Genomic DNA, 17,901 nt, shown 5'->3' on the forward strand with positions numbered 1-17,901 from the left:
TAAGGGTGCGTGCGTGTGTTTTTTCACTTTATCTTTTCAGAGTGACCCTCTGCTCTCACACTCATGCACACTCGCTCACCAATGGTGTGTCACCTGTTCCATCAGTGACTCATGTGTCCCCTGTGGTCAGTGCTGTGTAGAGTATATAAATGGATGTTTCGGAGCGATTTGTTCAGCTGTGTTAAAAACAGACATTGTTCCCTGGACTTCGACCCCCCAACCCCCCTTTTTTTTCTCTCTCTCTCTCTCTCTCTCTCTCTCTCTCTCTCTCTCTCTCTCTCTCTCTCTCTCTCTCTCTCTCTCTCTCTCTCTCTCTCTCTCTCTCTCTCTCTCTCTCTCTCTCTCTCTCTCTCTCTCTCTCTCTCTCTCTCACTCTCATATGCTCTTGATCTCTTCCTCTGTTGCTCTCTTTCCCTGCTTCTTGCTCTTTTTTAAAACAGTCTCTGCTCCCTGGTATTAGATGTGTTGTTATTGTTGTTCTATGAATAAGAGATATGTAGCCTCAGGCTCTTAGAACGGCACTCCACCTTGCTGCACTGTAAATACTGTGTTGAATAGTAGGCTGTATATATGCATGTACACACACAAACACACACACACACACACACACACACGCAGACAAAATAGGCCAACTACGATACTGTAATATTAAGCAGTTTGCTTACATCCACTTTGAAACTCAGGCAGTTTGGCATTTCTCTGTTGTTGCAGCAGTGAACTAAATTCTGATTTATAACCACATAGTGCACCACTGTATCTTCTCACATGCATACGTACATATGCAGTGAAAGATAATTATACCTCTCTCCATGTTATAGACATTCATCCCTGTTTGTGTGAATCTTTAGGTTTTATGTTCTGTATTTCAGTGGATCATTCATATTCAATTCACCTGATTACTTTTTTTTGCCTGTTGTGCGTCCTTTTCTGCACATAAGGTAAAATACATGTAGAATAGGAATGAGTATCATTAGGATTTTAGCAGTTCTACTACTCTCACTGTTACCACTTATCAAAAAGAAGTGAAGAACAGAATTAATGATGCTTTATTTCTCATGTGCTGTGTATAAATTACCATTCTTGAGTAGCAAACTACAACAGTTTTGAACTAAGCACTAATGGGAACTTCCAATACACATGTTTGTGTAGCATACATAACATACAGATGAACTTTGGTTGTAAACTGCATTCCTCTGTTTGGACGTGATGGACTTTCGCTGGATGTTTCCACAGATGGCTCGTGTTTCCAACGTCACATGCAAAAGACTTGTTGCACTTGTGGCAACGAGCGTAACGGCACATTTGAAGGTTAGGCTCCCGATTGTGACTAATAGCAGGGTCTCTGTAGTGTTTGTGTGTGTGCGTTCTCAGGCTCTGAGAGAATCTCGGCTCTCTCCTCTGGATTGGGAATAGTGAAAATACACCACAGACTCTTGTATTAATCAGAAACAGAGTTGGTTGAGAGAAAATGTTTGAGATAAATTTTATGTAGCAGTAATAAATTGGAAATCTATTTTCTTAATTTCTCCAATACAAACAGCAGAACTGATAACATTGGAGCTTATTGATCCTACTGTCTTTCATAATTTAGCACCAGGGCCTGTTTAATACTGGGTTTTGTTACCTGTCCCTAATGGAGAAGATGGCCTTTTTTTCCCCCATACTATCATTTCAGTTCGGTGAGGAGGGTTCAACCAATTAAAAAAATATGATGCTACTTCTTGGCTTGCTATGAAAATGATGTGCTGTAAGAGAAATAAATTTCCTTTGTTTTTGCCATTGAGCAGTCAATTAAATCTTTGCCCCTCGGCTCAGTCCAGGCATCCAAAAAGTGAAATATGAATTCCACGGCCAAATCATTTTAATTTTCGTTAGCTTGACCTAATTTTCAGGAAGTGTGTTTGAGAGAGTTTTCACTGTCTGACAGAATGTAGCTGTTGGCTGCATTTTGAGGACCTTCCTCTTTTTTTTTTTGTGCTTAGTTTACAGCTCTAATCTACATATCTGTCTCATGCTATCTGGCTCTTCCTCCCATTTTCTCTCGCTGTTTATCACAACACACATACAGACGCATCCTTGAATAAACTCTCCATACACTGACATGGAACTTCAAAAGACGTACGCAGGAAGAAAATAAACCAGGACTTTTTATTTGGCTGTGACGTATGTGCAGTCCAGTTGAAATGGTTTGATATAAATATACACATCCTCCGTTCCTCGTTTTGGAAAGCTCAATCCCTCTGTTCCTTTTGAATTATACAAAGCGTTATTTATAAGCGTGTGAGGCTTTTTTTCCCCCCTCCATCCATGTTGCTTTTTCCCTACACTGAAGGCAATGATCGCCCATCCACCCTTTGTTTCACTGTATTCTTTTCTGTGTCCTTCACCATTTCCCATCTTCATATCCCCTTTCTCCTCGTCTGCCTCTTGCTCTCCCCCACACCTGTAGTTTATTTGGCAACCGTTGCTTGGGGGCATATGGAATCTAATTTAGCCAGTAATCAAGAGCACAGATTGGTGTGTGTGTGCTTGTGTGTGTGTCTCTTCTTATATTGGCATTAAGTCAGAGTCAGAAGAAAACAATCACACAAAAATCATGTTTTCAGGAAACATTTTATTTTTGCTTTAGTATAAGCTTCCAATTCAGAATTTGCTCTTGTTGCTGACATCCGTCTGTATTCACTACTTATTATATCTTATGTAACGTTTTTGTGAGTCTGTGACGTATACACTGCTGCCTTTAAATCTTGTTAGACTCAGCTAAGCTGTCATAATGGCATCAATATAATGAAGCATTTACTAAAACTTTCTTTTCTTAATTTTATTTTATTACTTGCATTTATTATGGTATTTTATATGACATTTGTTTAACTTGACATCATGTTTCCAAGGTTTAAAGACTAGATAGATACTTTATTGATTCCTTGGGACAGCAGCTAATGAATACATGCTTCAAATAGTGAAGTGAAATTATTTATGTTCGCTCCCAAAGAGAATTTCAACTTATCAGTCCTACTCTGACAGATGTGTTTACATTAAAGAACACAAAAAAAGCTATGTTCACTGACCTATCAGATGTCCTTCATGAGCTGCGTACAGTGTATCAGTGCAAAGAGAGCACACTGGGAAATAAAGCAGGTAGGCAGTCCAATGCTCATAACTTCACTTTATCATCCTTCAGCCTCTGTAGAGAAGATTTTGGCAGAGCAGCCATAAGTTACACAGAAAAAAAAATATCTGTAGATATAGAAAGTTGAAAATCAAGCTACTTGTTTGAATTTCTAATTCCCTGTCTCCCATACAAGCCTGTAGCAGCAGATCCGCTTCATCCACACATGCACTGTTGAATAAATGTGAATGATCCATTAAATTGTTGCGATATCCTCTGAGAGTCAAGATGTTTTTATTAATCCTTCAGTGCTTTTCCATTCACCCGTTTTTACGCCCATATCCCCAGAAAAAGTGGAAGTTTGACGTCAGATCTCGCAAAAAACTTTTTATGCTTGGCTCAGGAACAAAAGTTGGTGTATTGACAACAACAAAATGGAAACAAACTTGGCTTTTGAATAATGATGTGGATGAAGCATGTGACATGTTTGTATCTTTTGTTGTCTTAATTGCATCATTTCGTTGTGCCTCCTTCCTCTCTGATGGTTTAATGGAACCTGACTGGAGCATTAGCGTCATCAGCTGTTTATCTGGATGTGCTTGACTCCTAACATTCATATAAATGTAGAATTCAGAAATAAGCATTAATTAGAATTGTCATTTGCTGATTTTTAATTTATTATTATTTTTTTTTAATTTGGACATTTGCACAACACGTGGATGGAAACCTTACTTGTGCTGTGCATCTACTCGTCAGAAATGACGTGTACGTATGTACATGCTGTATATTTTTTAAACACACTCTGAAGCTGCGTTATTATTCAGTATGACTAATAATTGGAACATTGTTGGATATTTCTCTGCTAAAATTAGTCAGAAGATAACCTGTGTGCACTGTGCAGGATACATGTTAATTCTTATAAATTTCATCTTTTTTTAATCACATAACCAAGAAAGGTCAGACTTTTTCAACTAAGTCTAGATATTACAAACTACACAGTTGTTGCAAAAAAACCTGAAGTACAACATACAATACTGTAAAACTTTTACATTAAAAAAGCCACTCTGTTTGTGTTCCATTATCTAAAATCGAATAGCGCCAAGCAAAGAGACTGGAGACATGGATATCTATTACACCCAAAGTCTTCAGCAGCACTTGAATCGACATAATGGAAAAAGAAATACGCTGTTAAATGGCAACAAAGTGTGTAATATTTAAAATGTACAAGTCATTGTGATTGAAAGCAAGGACTCATTTCTTGGAAAGCACTTTGATGCCTGTACTTCCTCTCTCATCTCCTCCCTGTTTATTCCCTCTGAATCAAAGCCAACACACACACACACACACACACACTCTCTCTCTCTCTCTCTAATGGTTTCCATAAAACTCTTCTCTGCTTTGAGAAAGTCTGTTCAAGCTTTTCTTCTATGTCCATGTTTTTTGCCACACACTTCACAGAAGTGCATCAGCACAATGATTGGTTTCAGTTGTTGCTCAGATGTGTCCTGTGTTTCATTTGTTGTAGCTCTGCACACATATTCTGAAGGACTGTGACTTATTTTGTGTGAAAACTTGAAATGCTGTTGATCAATAGGAAAAGAAAAGTCCATGGGGAAGGACAGATAGAGGCGCTTTCTCCTGGATACCAATAATTTACAGGCCTCTGTTATTTTTCATCCAGACTTAAATTGACTACATGATCTGACTATTCTATAAAGTTGACATCCCAAAGCTGCAATATACAGGTTATTGGTAATCAAGCTAGCTCTAGCATGAGACTCGAGGGTTAACCACTCCACTCCTCCCACCTCCCCAACCCATCCCTTCACCTACACCGTCATTATGTTGCCATCTCAGCTAATGCAGGAAACGGAAACCTGCTAGCTTGAACATCAGCCATGTCCACGTCTTCCAGCAGCTAATAGCCTGAAGCCTTGAGAGGAGTGGTGGGCCAGAAGTGTGTTCACGTACTGTCTGACAGCTTGAGCTTCCACCCCTGACTTAGGGTTTCTCTGATTGGTTGTTAAATGAGGCTGGATCACAGAAGCCTTTGGCAGCATTAAGATGTGTGTATGAGAATATTTCAACTAAAAAAATATTAGAAGGAAGTTCCACACTGTAGTTAATGTGACTGAAGATGCATCCCAATGTGAAATAATGAGAGCTGAACAAAGACTGACCTTGTGTAGTCATTTACAGCTGATACACCTGATCTGAAGTTGAGCAAGAGAACATTAATCTGCAACTGTTTTTATCATATGTACAAACCAAAATTTCAACCGATCTCTGGTTTTCTCTGGTGCTTTTCTCAGTTTTGCATCATTGTAAAACTGGAATTTGCCTAGCAGAAGGACATGTTTTTGGCAGATGAAAACATAAGAGCTTTTGGTGGAGGACTCACACTTTTAGACCCTGCATTGTAGAAGCAAACGCTATTCTGTTATTTTAGAGGTTTGATGATTTTTGAATAAGCATCTGGACAAGAAGATTGTATTTTGAGTCCATTCAAGAACTCAGAAGAAACTATACGACTGTGTGGACGTCTGATCTTTGCCTTTGTCTCTTTTTGTCACAGGGAGACTATGATCCAGTCAAAACCAGAGTTCTTCACCTCAAAATGAACCCCACCTCTGTTGCCAAGCAACAGCGCCAGCAGGAAGTGGAGGCTCTTCGGGAGGAAGTGACACATCTCAGGGAGCTTGTGCGCTCATTGCAGGAAGGAGGCGCTCTGGTCCACTCTCAAGACGACTCCAGTATGCACAGCTCCAGCCTCGGCCTCAGTTTGCCGCCATCAAAGGAGGTGCTAGGTAAGGTCCACAACACAGACGCACATCAACAGACTATGTTTTACTCAATTGGCACATTGGCTTGTAGTAGCTTCATAGCAGTTGGGCAGCTGCATCAACTTTCCCCATTGTCCATCACATTTTTATTACTATTAATTTTTGAATGGAGCTGGACATAGGTGCCTCAGCTGAGTTTAGCTGCAGAGGGATTATTTTGGCGGATATAATGGTTGCAATATGAGTCACAATTTCATTCAGAATGATCGTTTTTGCATTTTGTATTCATTGAAAAAAAATTTAAATGATACTGATGTGGTTTTTGTTGTGGCTTGTACCAAACAAGCGTATTTCCTTACGTCTGGAGAATGTGATTTTATAGGCCAGGGCATCTCTGGTTATCCGAACATTTATGGTGCTAACATGCGCAACAATGTTATGACACATTTTACCTTTATGAAAAAAACTGGAGCTCCTGTGATTTGGATATTGCACTCAGTCATATTGTGCAGCCCGTGTTAGAAGGATGTCATAGTGTGCATAACGGAAGTAATACGATGTTTTTCTACTTTTTTTTTTTCACTTTATTTCACAAGAAAAATGTGTGAACCCTCTGGAATGACCCGGTTTTCTGCATTGACTGGTCATGAAATGTGATCTGATCTTCATTGAAGTCACAAACGTAGACAAACAACGTGTCCCTAAGCTAATACCACACAAGCAATTATAATATTTTGTGTCTTTATTGAACACACCCATTAAACATGCACAGTGCTGATGGAAAAAGGACGTGAAACCTTGGATTTAATAACTGGTTGAGGCTCCTTTGGCACCACTTACCTCAAACAAGCTCTTCCAGTAGCTGCTGATCCGAGCTGCACAATGTTCAGGAGGAATTATGGCCCCATTCCCAGGATTTCTGGTGTGAGCGGCTTTCTCCAGGTCATTCCACAGCATCTCTACTGGGTTAAGGTCTGGGCCACTTCAACAGGTGGATTTTCTGTTTGAAGTCATTCTGTAGTGGAGTTACTTTGATGTTTAGGGTCATTGTCCTGCTGCAGGTTCTACTTCCTAGTTTCTCCTGAGGGTCTTTGTTACATTATTAAATATTCTGCCTTGTGCTTTTGGAGTCATCTTTACTGGGCACCCACCTCCAATGAGAGTACCCACAGACCCAAATCATCTGTAGGTCATTTGTCTAACTTTGGACTGATGAATATTGGATCTCTTTAAAATGTAACTTTTTCAATGTCATGCATGCTTCTCAAGAATAACAAACTCAAAATGTTGAGGTGTTTTTTTTTTTTTTGTTTTTTTTTTAAATAAATCAAAGTAGCTCTAACACACACCTCCAATCTGGTTTCATTAACTGGACTCCAGATTTGACCCCTGACTTCAATTCGCTTTTGTTCATATCATTAGAACAGGATTCACATGCTTTTTTGATTTTTTTTCTTCAATATGGACAAGAACAACACACAATGATTTGTGTGTTATTATTTAAAATTACTTGTGTTTGGTCGTAATTGTAACTTGGATGAAGATCTGGGCATATTTCTATATAAATGGAGGTCATTCCAATGATTCACTTACTTTTTCTTGCCACTGTAGCTCTGATCTACGTGAAAGCTTTCTGACCTAAGTCATATATCTGCCTAAATAAGCAGTAGCCTTTTGCCAGACTAATGTATAAAAATGAAAGAAGAGAAACTGCTACAGAGCGCTAAACCAAAGTAAGTAGAAAATGGCTTCATTGATATTTAAGGCCACTGAGGTCTTTGCCCACTGAGGTGTGAGTGTGTGACAGACAGTTAGAGGGAGGAAGTGTAGTTATGACAGGGTTAAATATTTAATTGGAGTTCAGGGCAGCTCAGCACTGGAGGTGTGTAGGCTAATTTGTCTTGAGAGGACTACAGTGGGACGCATGGTCTCTCTATCTCTGCCACTCTCTCACTCATTCACTCTATCTCTGTCTCTCGCTCACTGACTAACTCATCTCTGTCTTGTCTTCCACTTCGCACCTTTCATTTTCCTCTTTACACTTCCCTTCACTCTTGTCTTCTTTCTGTCATTTTCCCCAGCCATTAAATTTTGCCTGTCTGTTCCTTCAACCATTTTTCTTCTGCACTTCTTTTTTTTTTCCAGGTGAAATTATGATTGACTTTCTTACCAGTGTGCTCAATTTAAACTCCAGCAGATAATGTGTGATATCTGTTGTTATCTTCAGACCAGGGTCAGCTCAGTGAAAAAGTATCAAACATGATCTGAATAATTTTCCTGTCCCAGAGATGGGGCGGGCTGATATGACTGCAAATCAGTGTCATGATTATTTCAAACTTTTACCTCGATTACGATTTATAAACGGTTACTTTGGCTCTCATCGGTCTGTCTTTTTTTGAGCCATGATCTTCATATTCAGCAGTGTGATTGTGCTCAAACTGATTAAACACACTGGTGGATGCATTCACCACTATCTGGTAACTGTGTCATCGCTTCAGAAAGTGTGTTTCTGCTCATCCAGACTACAGCTCAACCCCGGGGTTAAAATGAAGTCAGCAGGGTTTCCAGAAAAGTTGAGGAGTAGTGTCGACACCAGGCGTAAATGTGATGTGTTTTAAAACTGCAACATATAGCCTGGATGTAGCCTGAGACTCATACCTCACCCATAACAACTGCTTCGCTCTGAGTGAACTAACGTTTGTTGGACGGGGCAGAAGCACGTGACTGAACATGAGGATGTATTTTTTTAAGAGGGCAGATCATGAACGCAGGCATTTGGGAAAGTATGAATCAAATTAACCAGCATGAGCAAGATAAAGTCGCTGAGATGTTGGTTTTGATATTTTTTTCGGTTAATTGCCCAATACTATGTAGAAATGTTTTACTGCATGTACTGTAAATGACCAAATTATTTATAAACCCCACTGACCCTTTTGAAGGTTATCACTGGCACAAAACAGTGCTCGGTATAGGAATGAACTTACTACACTGTGGCAATATTCTTGCCCCACAAGGCATTGTGGGTTTTTGAGGGTTCGTGATTATGACACTAGTGTCGTAATTGCAGTCAACTGGAACATTTTGTGTGAAAAGGAAACTGTTTTCCACATTTAATTGCACAAGTAATGCGCTTACAATGTTTCCATTTGTCTAAACTGTGGTTCATAGGGAGATATTATAATCACAGCCAAATATTTGAGTCTTGTATTTTTTGCATTGGCACCATGTGTATAAGTGAGCAGTGTTACCAGAGACCCCAGAGGTAATTCTCCCTTACAGTGAAGTTTTTTTTGATAAGAGTTTAAACCTTTATGATGGCAAAACATTTGAAATGAAGTTTGGGATTAAAGTGAAAGGAATTATTCTTTAATATGGCTCATTTTTGCACCAGATTAGAAATCCCTCCATTACAGTCATTGAGCATTTTTTTTTTTAATTGAGCCAGTGAATTGGAGCTATGCATTATTCCAAGCTTTACACATGGCTGCATTTTGTGAATGAAAGTTTTATTTTTTTTGCTCCCTCTTGGAAGAATCCTGAGGGCTACTTTGCAGTTGCAAGTGAAAACATTATTGAACATATTGAGTTTCAACACTCAATTCACCTGCTGTCGTCCTGCTGTAGGGCTTCATTTTATTTCTGCAAAACATCTGTAAGCAGTGGGGTTTCTTTCTGGCTACAGACAACATGAGTCTCGCCCGGCCATAATCCCTCCCTCTACTTTTAGTGCTAGAACCTGTCTCTTTTTTTTTTCATCTTTACGCCAAGAGTTTTTTCCAAATGCGACAATGCTTTACTTATTCATTCAAGTTCTTATTTTTTATTTTTTTTACCGTAGAATAATTGTCCTTTCTTCTTGTCTGATGGAGTAGTCCTCAAAAATCACATGAAGCAATTTTTTTTGTTCATTTTTCCATGTTACGTTACTTTGGAAGTTTTTCAAGTTGCAAAACGAGTAGGCAAAAAATATATAAATAAGAAACTCCTTCAGCAGTGGAATTTTCTTGACAGCTTTCAAGAGACTGCACGCCCAAACCAAAAGAGACCAATTAAGGGCAAAAGTCAGAAGTCACTAACTTTCTTAAAACTTGACAGTTAGTTTGAAAATTTTCAAACTGGAATACTTTGATTTACACATACATGTGTAGATATCTATATATGAGGAAATAACACTCCATGTTCCTGTGTACACGTCAATTTGTCTGCATGTTACAGTACATTTAAGCAGTGTCTACTTCATGCTGTCACTTGAGAATTAACAGCCATTTTCAGGGCAGTTTGATAGCTGTCACGAAGTGACAGTTTTGTCATAGTCCCGAAGCCTTGAAAGAGTATTTATCAGCACTGACTGACACTTGAGAGGAGCCCAGTCACCCAGGAGACAGACCCAGGACAGACAGACACACACACTGACACACTCTTAAGTTTATACTTTCTAACCATCTGCTGGTTTAATAACGACAGATAAAAGTGTAAAAGCCTAAGATCCATGAAGAAATGTGAAAATAATTATCAGTCGCAGATGGGTTTGACGTCTGGGCTATGAAAATGCACCACTGTCACTAGTAACTGCTCTGGCAAGTAAATAAAAGATTTTGTGTGCGTGTGATTGCACATTGCACAGATGTAAATTTGAGTAACTGAAATGCCTTTTGACCTTGAAAAAAATAAATCAATGCAAACTAAGCTTTTCAGGGCTGTTAAATAAGCATTTTTTCAGCCTTGGTTAAATTGTTTTTCTCCCTATTTTTTTGCTTCTCTTTCTGGTGCTTCTGCCTGTTTTCATTACCCGTATTTAAAAAAAAACACAAAAAAAACAAAACACTTTTCTAAAATGTAACTTTGACAGAAATGGGGAAACAGTCAGGACGATCCTTTTCTGTGATGTAAGTAGCAGGAACACGACTGAGGACAATTGTTGATTCAGTGAAGAAGACCACTGTGATGCTAACTGCTATTGAAGTTGTGCAACCTGTCCACCTTTCAGTGCTGTGCACATCTTTTGAAAAAGGGGAGAATTGCACTTCCACTATAAATGTCAGCTTCCAAACTAACCTCCGTTTTAGGAAATCTTAGAAATAGCAGTCAAATGACGCTGCCAGTGACGGTTCATGAACGACAATATCGATGGAGACTATGCTTCACTCTGAAGATAAAAGTCTCAGGGGCCAGTTTTCTACTTAAGTATGAAACTTAAGGTTTAATTTATATTTATTTATTTATATTCTATTTTTACTTAAGGGTTTTGCATGGAATCTTTAGTTAAGGACAAAAGTTAAGTAATTTACAGCAGTAATAGAGATTTTACAGCAGTAAAAATCTACTGTTTGCACAGAGACTTTTGATTTGCTGCCATAACGTTAAAGAAGTGCGCTGCTGTGTCATCCTCACTTCAGCAGATGGTAAGAACGTTTAAACGGTTTAACTGACTTTAAGTGATTCCTTAAGTATAACTGTAAGATTGGGAGAAAACCTTTTTTAACCTTAACTCGGACTTCAACGAAAATCTTAACTTAAGGTGTTTTGTGCAACTGGCCCCAGCTCTCTGCACATACACAAACCGATTTAAAAGGTTTTTTTCATTAAATGTGAACAGTAACATCAGGAAACATTTGCCTGTTTGTGGTTGTTCTATTCTCCTCTTTCTGAGGTTACATCACATTCATGCATAATTGCACAGGCGCACATTCATGTGTCTCCCTTTTAACATTCGCTGCAGTGATAACATTGTAAATAGTGCCGTCCATAATGACTCATTTTTGCTCAGACAAACTCATTTCTGTGCCCTCTCAAAGCAAGCCTTCAAATTAAAGTAATTATCACAAATTGATTTTCAACAAATTAAAGTCAAGCCCCATCCTGCTTCTCCTCTTCATGATTCTCTCAGCTCCCAGCTAGGATCCGCGGCTGACTGCTTGAGTCACCACCACACTCTGAGCATTGTAGTATTTTGTAGACCCTGAGTGAGCAGATGGAGAGCTGCAGGCAGTGTATTTTTGATATGGAGCTGTCTATCTATGCTGCATGAGCTCAGTGAGTTGTGCATGTACTTGTAGAGCTCCATGGAGGAATAGTCTTGCACATGTAGCAGAATCTTACAGTGGGAATCCCTGAGTTGCACGTGCACAGAAAGAGTGATGTATAAAAATTAAGCCACCAATCAAAACTCAATGTACAAAGTAAGTATGTAGAAAGTATGTAGATCCTTTCACTTCTTTCACTTTATTCCCTCATCAATCTGCACTCAAAAGCCCATAATGACAGCGAAAACAGAATCACAGCAATTTCTGAATGCATCCTACATTCTCGACCAGCACGAGAACATCTGACTGATGCATTCTCCTGACTTCTGTGTGTGTGACAGATTTACGTAAGCAGATGGAGAGCTCTGAGCTCAGGAACCAGCGGCTGAAGGAAGTGTTTCAGAGAAAAATCCAGGAGTTCCGCACAGTCTGCTATGTCCTGACCGGCTATCAGATAGACATCACCACTGAGAACCAATACAGGCTCACCTCAGTGTATGCAGAGCACATGGACGACTCCTTGCTCTTCAAAAAGGTACGTACACTTCACATTTACAGCTGAAAAATGTGGACACAATCAAATGTCACACCCAATATTTATATATTCATATAATGTCAGATTTTAACTTTGGTCCATTCAAAGAAAAAAGAAAAAACACTTTGAAACCATATCACAATACTACTGTTTTACCTTTACATACATCTGTACCTACATACTCGCTGAGATCAGGTATGAGTTTGCAGGTAGCTGTGAGCCGCTGGCAGTGTGTGTTTCTGAAAACACATGCACAGTGATCATGAACACAGAGGTGTGAAGTTGAAAGGGAAACACTCTCAGTGTCAAAATTCCTACAGGCTGTAGCATCTGTGTGAGTGCTGATATCTGTCTCAGTGAGCTCTTACACAAAATGCTTCAGGAAGTGCAAATTTGACCTTGCAAGGTGCTTTTTTTTTCTCCTCCCCCTCTTTACTGTTTCCCTCCCACATCTATGTTTATGCACCATTACGCCACGTTATAGCTCTGTGCTGAACTCGGCCAGGCAGTGAGAGGAACACTACGCCAACAGAGAATCTCTCCTGCTATTTGTATTGAATGTGCAGAGGAATGGTGGTGTGTGTGTGTGTGTGTGTGTGTGTGTGTGTGTGTGTGTGTGAGAGAGAGAGAGAGAGTGATGACTGGGCAGTGTCACAGGGCTGGGCCGCATTAATCGATCACCACTCCCCATACGCTCATTGAGTGAGCTAAATAAAAACTGTATGTGTCTGTCCCTTTGCTGTTGAGCAAATCCTTTTCTTAAGTAGCTTTGCAGTGAAAACATCCTGTTGTGCTCCCTTTGCACTCACATCTTTGTCTCTTTCCTCCTCTCTCCATCCTGTCCTGCTACACCTTTATCTCTCTTCTTGTTTACCCCCACCTCCCCCCTCCCTGTTACTCTCTGATCTGAGTGTGTAGCAGTAGCTAATCACCGTGTTGCTGCTGTGACGTGTTATGATAGAGGGCCTCTAGCTAGAAAAGAGACCACAGAGGAACCATACTGAATATACAGAAGGCAGCTTTATTATCTTGGCAGGCTAATTATTATGGTCAAGTGGAAGACGGTTGCAACTGTTCATTGCCTTGCTCAAGGACTCACTTGAATGCAGGTGGAGTAGGGAATAACATGAGAACGGGGAGGATTTGAATGTGCGCGTGCATGCATGTGCATTTTTTTTTCCTTGCTTGTGTGTCCAATCTGCTCCATCGAACCCACCTGCGACCCTGCCAGAAGAGATAATTCACCGTCAATATTTATTAACCTCAGACTGCGTCCATAGAACACACACACACACACACACACAGTTGTAATACCCTCATAGTGCGTACTGTCACACTCAAATGCACACATACTCACTCCAATCTCAACACTCTCCGTCACACCACACTTCACCACACACCACCTCCCACCCCCCTCACTCTGTTGGGTGCACATGCATACAGATGTACAAAGAAACACTCACACACACACACATATACACACTCACACACAAAACAGATGCTAACACCTCCAGTATTAGTATTCAGGGTGTTCTCCACTGTCTGAGTGTGTATGACACACACGCCTGGTGGCCTATGGGAGCAGAGGCCTGTACTACTAATAGAATACGACAATCACACACACACACACACACACACACACACAAAAGGAACACCCGCGCTTAAAGGAACACATACACATCAACATAATATACAAAACATGCATAACATGCTCTTGAGGCGTGTGTGAGTGTAATCTGGGCTATGAGAATATAAAGTGGACTAATTGTAGGATGAGGCAGCAGTAAGTGGAGAGAAAATGGGGGATTTTGGACAGGAAGCATAGAAGTCTTTACAAATAGGATTCTAATGTTATTCACCTCAGCAACAGGGTTGCCAGATAATCCTGCTAATATCCCCCTCTAGCAGAAGCACCCAAATCCCCCTCCTATGGTGTAAGCTGTTTAACCTGCAGCTGTCATGTTCTCCCTCTCTCTCTCTTTCCTTGCGCATTCATTATGTCACACTCTCATTCAAATGATTTCTTCACTGTGTATTCACATTTATTTTTCAGCCCTTTAATATTGCTTTAATTTGGTAATTTAAATGTTTCAAGTTAAACTGCCAGACACAGATGCTTTTTTTTGTCTCTTTCATTCCGTCTCAACGGGGATGGGAGAGAGACAGGATGATAGTGGTAATTATAACTGCAAGAAATGTGTTGTTTATTCAGTCCTTGTCACTAACTTGGCTCAGATGTTGTTATTTAAACACATTTTCCCTCATTTCATGTGCAGAAAGCATCAACACCATCAAATGCTGCCATTTAAGGGTTTTTTGGGAAAAAAGGAAAATCCAACAAAACATGTGAACATATGAGAAAATATGTTGATTGAAGCTTCAACCTTTGTGTTCAAAGTAGAGCAGCTACTAACTGTTTTTATTATTGATCAACCTGCAGATTATTTTCTCAATTATTAGACAGTGTTTTATTTCAAATGTCAAAGAATTGTCCTTAAATGTCTTGATTTGACCGACTAACAGTCCAAAACACAAAGATATGAAGCTGGAAATGATGAAGCAGAAGTCTTCATGATGAAAAAGCTGCAACCAAATGAGGGCTGGAGTGATTGATAAGACCTTATCATTTAATTGATTTTCAAAATAGTAGTCAAACACTTATCTGTCAGTCATCTAGCCTGTTAGTTATAATATGTCAATTTTTCCACATTTAAATGTCTGAAAACAACTAGACCTATTTTATAGACCTATAGTTATAGTTGTCAAAACAACATGAATAACGAATTACAAGTGTTACTGACAATACGACTGTCTTTGCTTTCCTTGTTCATAGTATTTTCTGCAAATAATCAGCTAATTTCAACTGAGAGTGGACAGTCTGCTTCCTGTTTATACTGGCTAGCATATTCCCAGTGTCCGTGGATGGAGATGTGTGTTATTATGGACCCAGATTGTTTCTGATATGGAGCTAAAACAGTCGTCTGGACGGAGATCGTTTTAATTTTTAAACGCTGTTTTAAAACGAAAACGTAGTAGTGTGGACGTAGCCTTAGTCATTATTTACCTGTTTTATAGTATCCTATGGTTAATCAATATGCACACCTCTTCAATATTTACCGTCAAACACTTTGCATTTCACATCGGTACACTTCAAAGTTGAAAGGATTCTTATTATGTCGGCACTTGGGTGCTGTTGTTTTTGATCAATTTTGCAGAATAAAGTCAGAGGCTCAACTGTGGGTTTCTGTTAACAGCCGATCTTTGAGTGGTGGGAGATCAAAAGTTGTCAAAGTCGACTCTAACTCTGTGCTGCTTTTATAGCGTTGCAAACAAGAACCACTGCAGTGCAAAAAGCTACTCAGTCACAGCTGAGCCATGTGGAGAAATTATGTTTGTCAATTAATAATGGATTAATGCAATGTTATGTTAAAATGTCTGTGATGAAGGAATTATTTTGAAAGGGAAAGTGTGCAGAAAATGATTTTGAGTATTAGCCTTAGATGAGCATGTGTGTCATTTATATTTTTAGCTCACCCCTAGGTGAGAGGGCTGATTAGCATCAGTGATTAGGTATTTATGAGGCTCTGCTAATCAGCGAGATAAACACCTTAGCTGTGCGAGCAAGTGAGTTATTTGAACATTTTTCATCAAGAAGTTTCAAGGAGAGAGAGAGAGAGAGGGAGGCATGGCTTGCATTTCACAATGTTAATATTTGCCCATTTAAATATATAGATAAACACAAAGTCCGAAAAGTCAGATGACATTACAAGGTTAAGGACATTGTTTGCAGTTGTTTAATGTATTATTTTAATGTTTTTTTTCCTTTTAATTTCCTCCAAGGTATTTTATTTTCATATTACAATAACTTTGGATACAGACCTGAAGTAGCTCAAATGAAACAGACTTTAGAATTAACCTGTGATGTTTTTGTTTTACAAATTTAACTGAGCACCTTCAGATGAGACAGACCAGTTAAAAAAAAACAAGAGAGGAAAATTGTAAACAAAAAGTCTTACAAGTTGTGAGTCTCTTTCAGTAATCTCCCAGAGCAGATCCACTGCTGGGCTTACACACCTCTGCTATTGATTAGCTCATTAACAAATAAACATGCACACGCACAGAGCTGTGCTCTCCACAGCAGTTACTAAAACTTCTAGATACTCTCGATCGAATCACTTTTCTTCTTATTCTTTTTTCTATCCCTCCCTCCCTCTTTTGCTTCTCTCTCCTCCTTCACTTTCTTGACACTAGTTCCCCTGTCTTCCCTTCCTAATGAAAGAAGAAGATAGAATCTCAGGGCTAGCTCATTAAAACCTACTCCCAATTAACTGTCAACCCTCTCACCAGAGAGCGATGGAGGGAGAGGAAAGAATGTATGGAGGCATGGTAGAGGCAAGGGTTTAAAGAAGCAGTGAAATAACGCCTTTTGAAAAAGAAAAATAATGTGTCTCTGTGTGTGAGAGTTGGAGAAGGAAGAGGACAGTTAATAAAGTACAGTTTATGAACACTGTCGAGTCTTAATGACCTGTCTCTGTTTTATCAGCCACTTGGGGATGATTAACGCCACACAAATGTGTGTTTGCCTGTGAATGTGTGTGTATGTGTGTGTAAGACAGATTGTAAGCCATCACTGCTTGAATGGTTTAGTCATTTGTCTGTTATAGCTTAATTTTGAATTAACTTGGGAGCACAGCTCAACTGTCAGGGTTGGTGGTGGCGACAGGGCCAATAAGACCGGAGCCATGGGAGCAGTCAGGAGCTGGTGCTGTGGAGCCCAGCTGGGCCAGTGGCCTGAAAGGTTTCTGGTGTCGCTCTTTCTCACCTAGTGATAAGCCTGTTATCTGTGCCTCTCTCTTTTTCCAACCAATCAGATTTAATGTCACTAGAGCGTTAGAGTGTCATTTGTAGCAGACAGCGTGGCAGCTACTTAAAATGATAAGGGCCGATAAAGGTGTTCTGTTTTCTTTTTTAACCATTTTATAATTGATTTTAGAGTAAAGTGGAATGAGAGAGCTCACTTTACAGGGAATGGCAGTTACAAAACACTCATTGCCCACAACAACACTATTGACAGCACTCAGTAGGGTGTGAAAATATCAATACAGCTGATTTTAAAAACGAGGACAGTTAGAGAGCCGTCCTGTGTATAATCAAGGTTGTGGTAACATTTTGCTTCTTCTATCTCATGTGACTCTCAAAACACTTAATTGACAAAACAACTGTGCAGCCTGTACCACTCACGTGTATCCCAACAGGCACAGTAACATCAACAAAGATCCAACTGGTAACATTTAGAGCATTTATCATGTCCAAATAATTACACAGTGAACCTGTTGGTCAGAGGTTTAACTCAACAATAAAGTGATGCTAGACAGTGAACTTTCCATAACACAACTATCCGAAAAAACTGAAAAAGGCCACTATCTTACTGTTCGCATAATGCGTAAGGGT

At 39.5% G+C, this 17,901-nt stretch overlaps 1 protein-coding gene across 2 annotated transcripts in view; it reads left to right on the forward strand.

Moving 5' to 3' along the window:
- mad1l1 (mitotic arrest deficient 1 like 1) overlaps positions 1 to 17,901 on the forward strand; it is a 55,661-nt gene that overhangs the window by 22,128 nt on the left and 15,632 nt on the right. For both annotated transcript variants that reach the window (XM_071504321.1, XM_071504322.1), the window contains exons 16-17: positions 5,685 to 5,916; positions 12,257 to 12,450. In XM_071504321.1, the coding sequence (XP_071360422.1) occupies positions 5,685 to 5,916; positions 12,257 to 12,450 (426 nt within the window). The remainder of the gene's footprint in view (positions 1 to 5,684; positions 5,917 to 12,256; positions 12,451 to 17,901) is intronic.

Source organism: Trachinotus anak, unplaced genomic scaffold (genome assembly GCF_046630095.1).
Source record: "Trachinotus anak isolate AG129_WGS33_773 ecotype Australia unplaced genomic scaffold, CSIRO_AGI_Tana_v1 ptg000019l, whole genome shotgun sequence".
Lineage (NCBI taxonomy): Eukaryota > Metazoa > Chordata > Actinopteri > Carangiformes > Carangidae > Trachinotus > Trachinotus anak.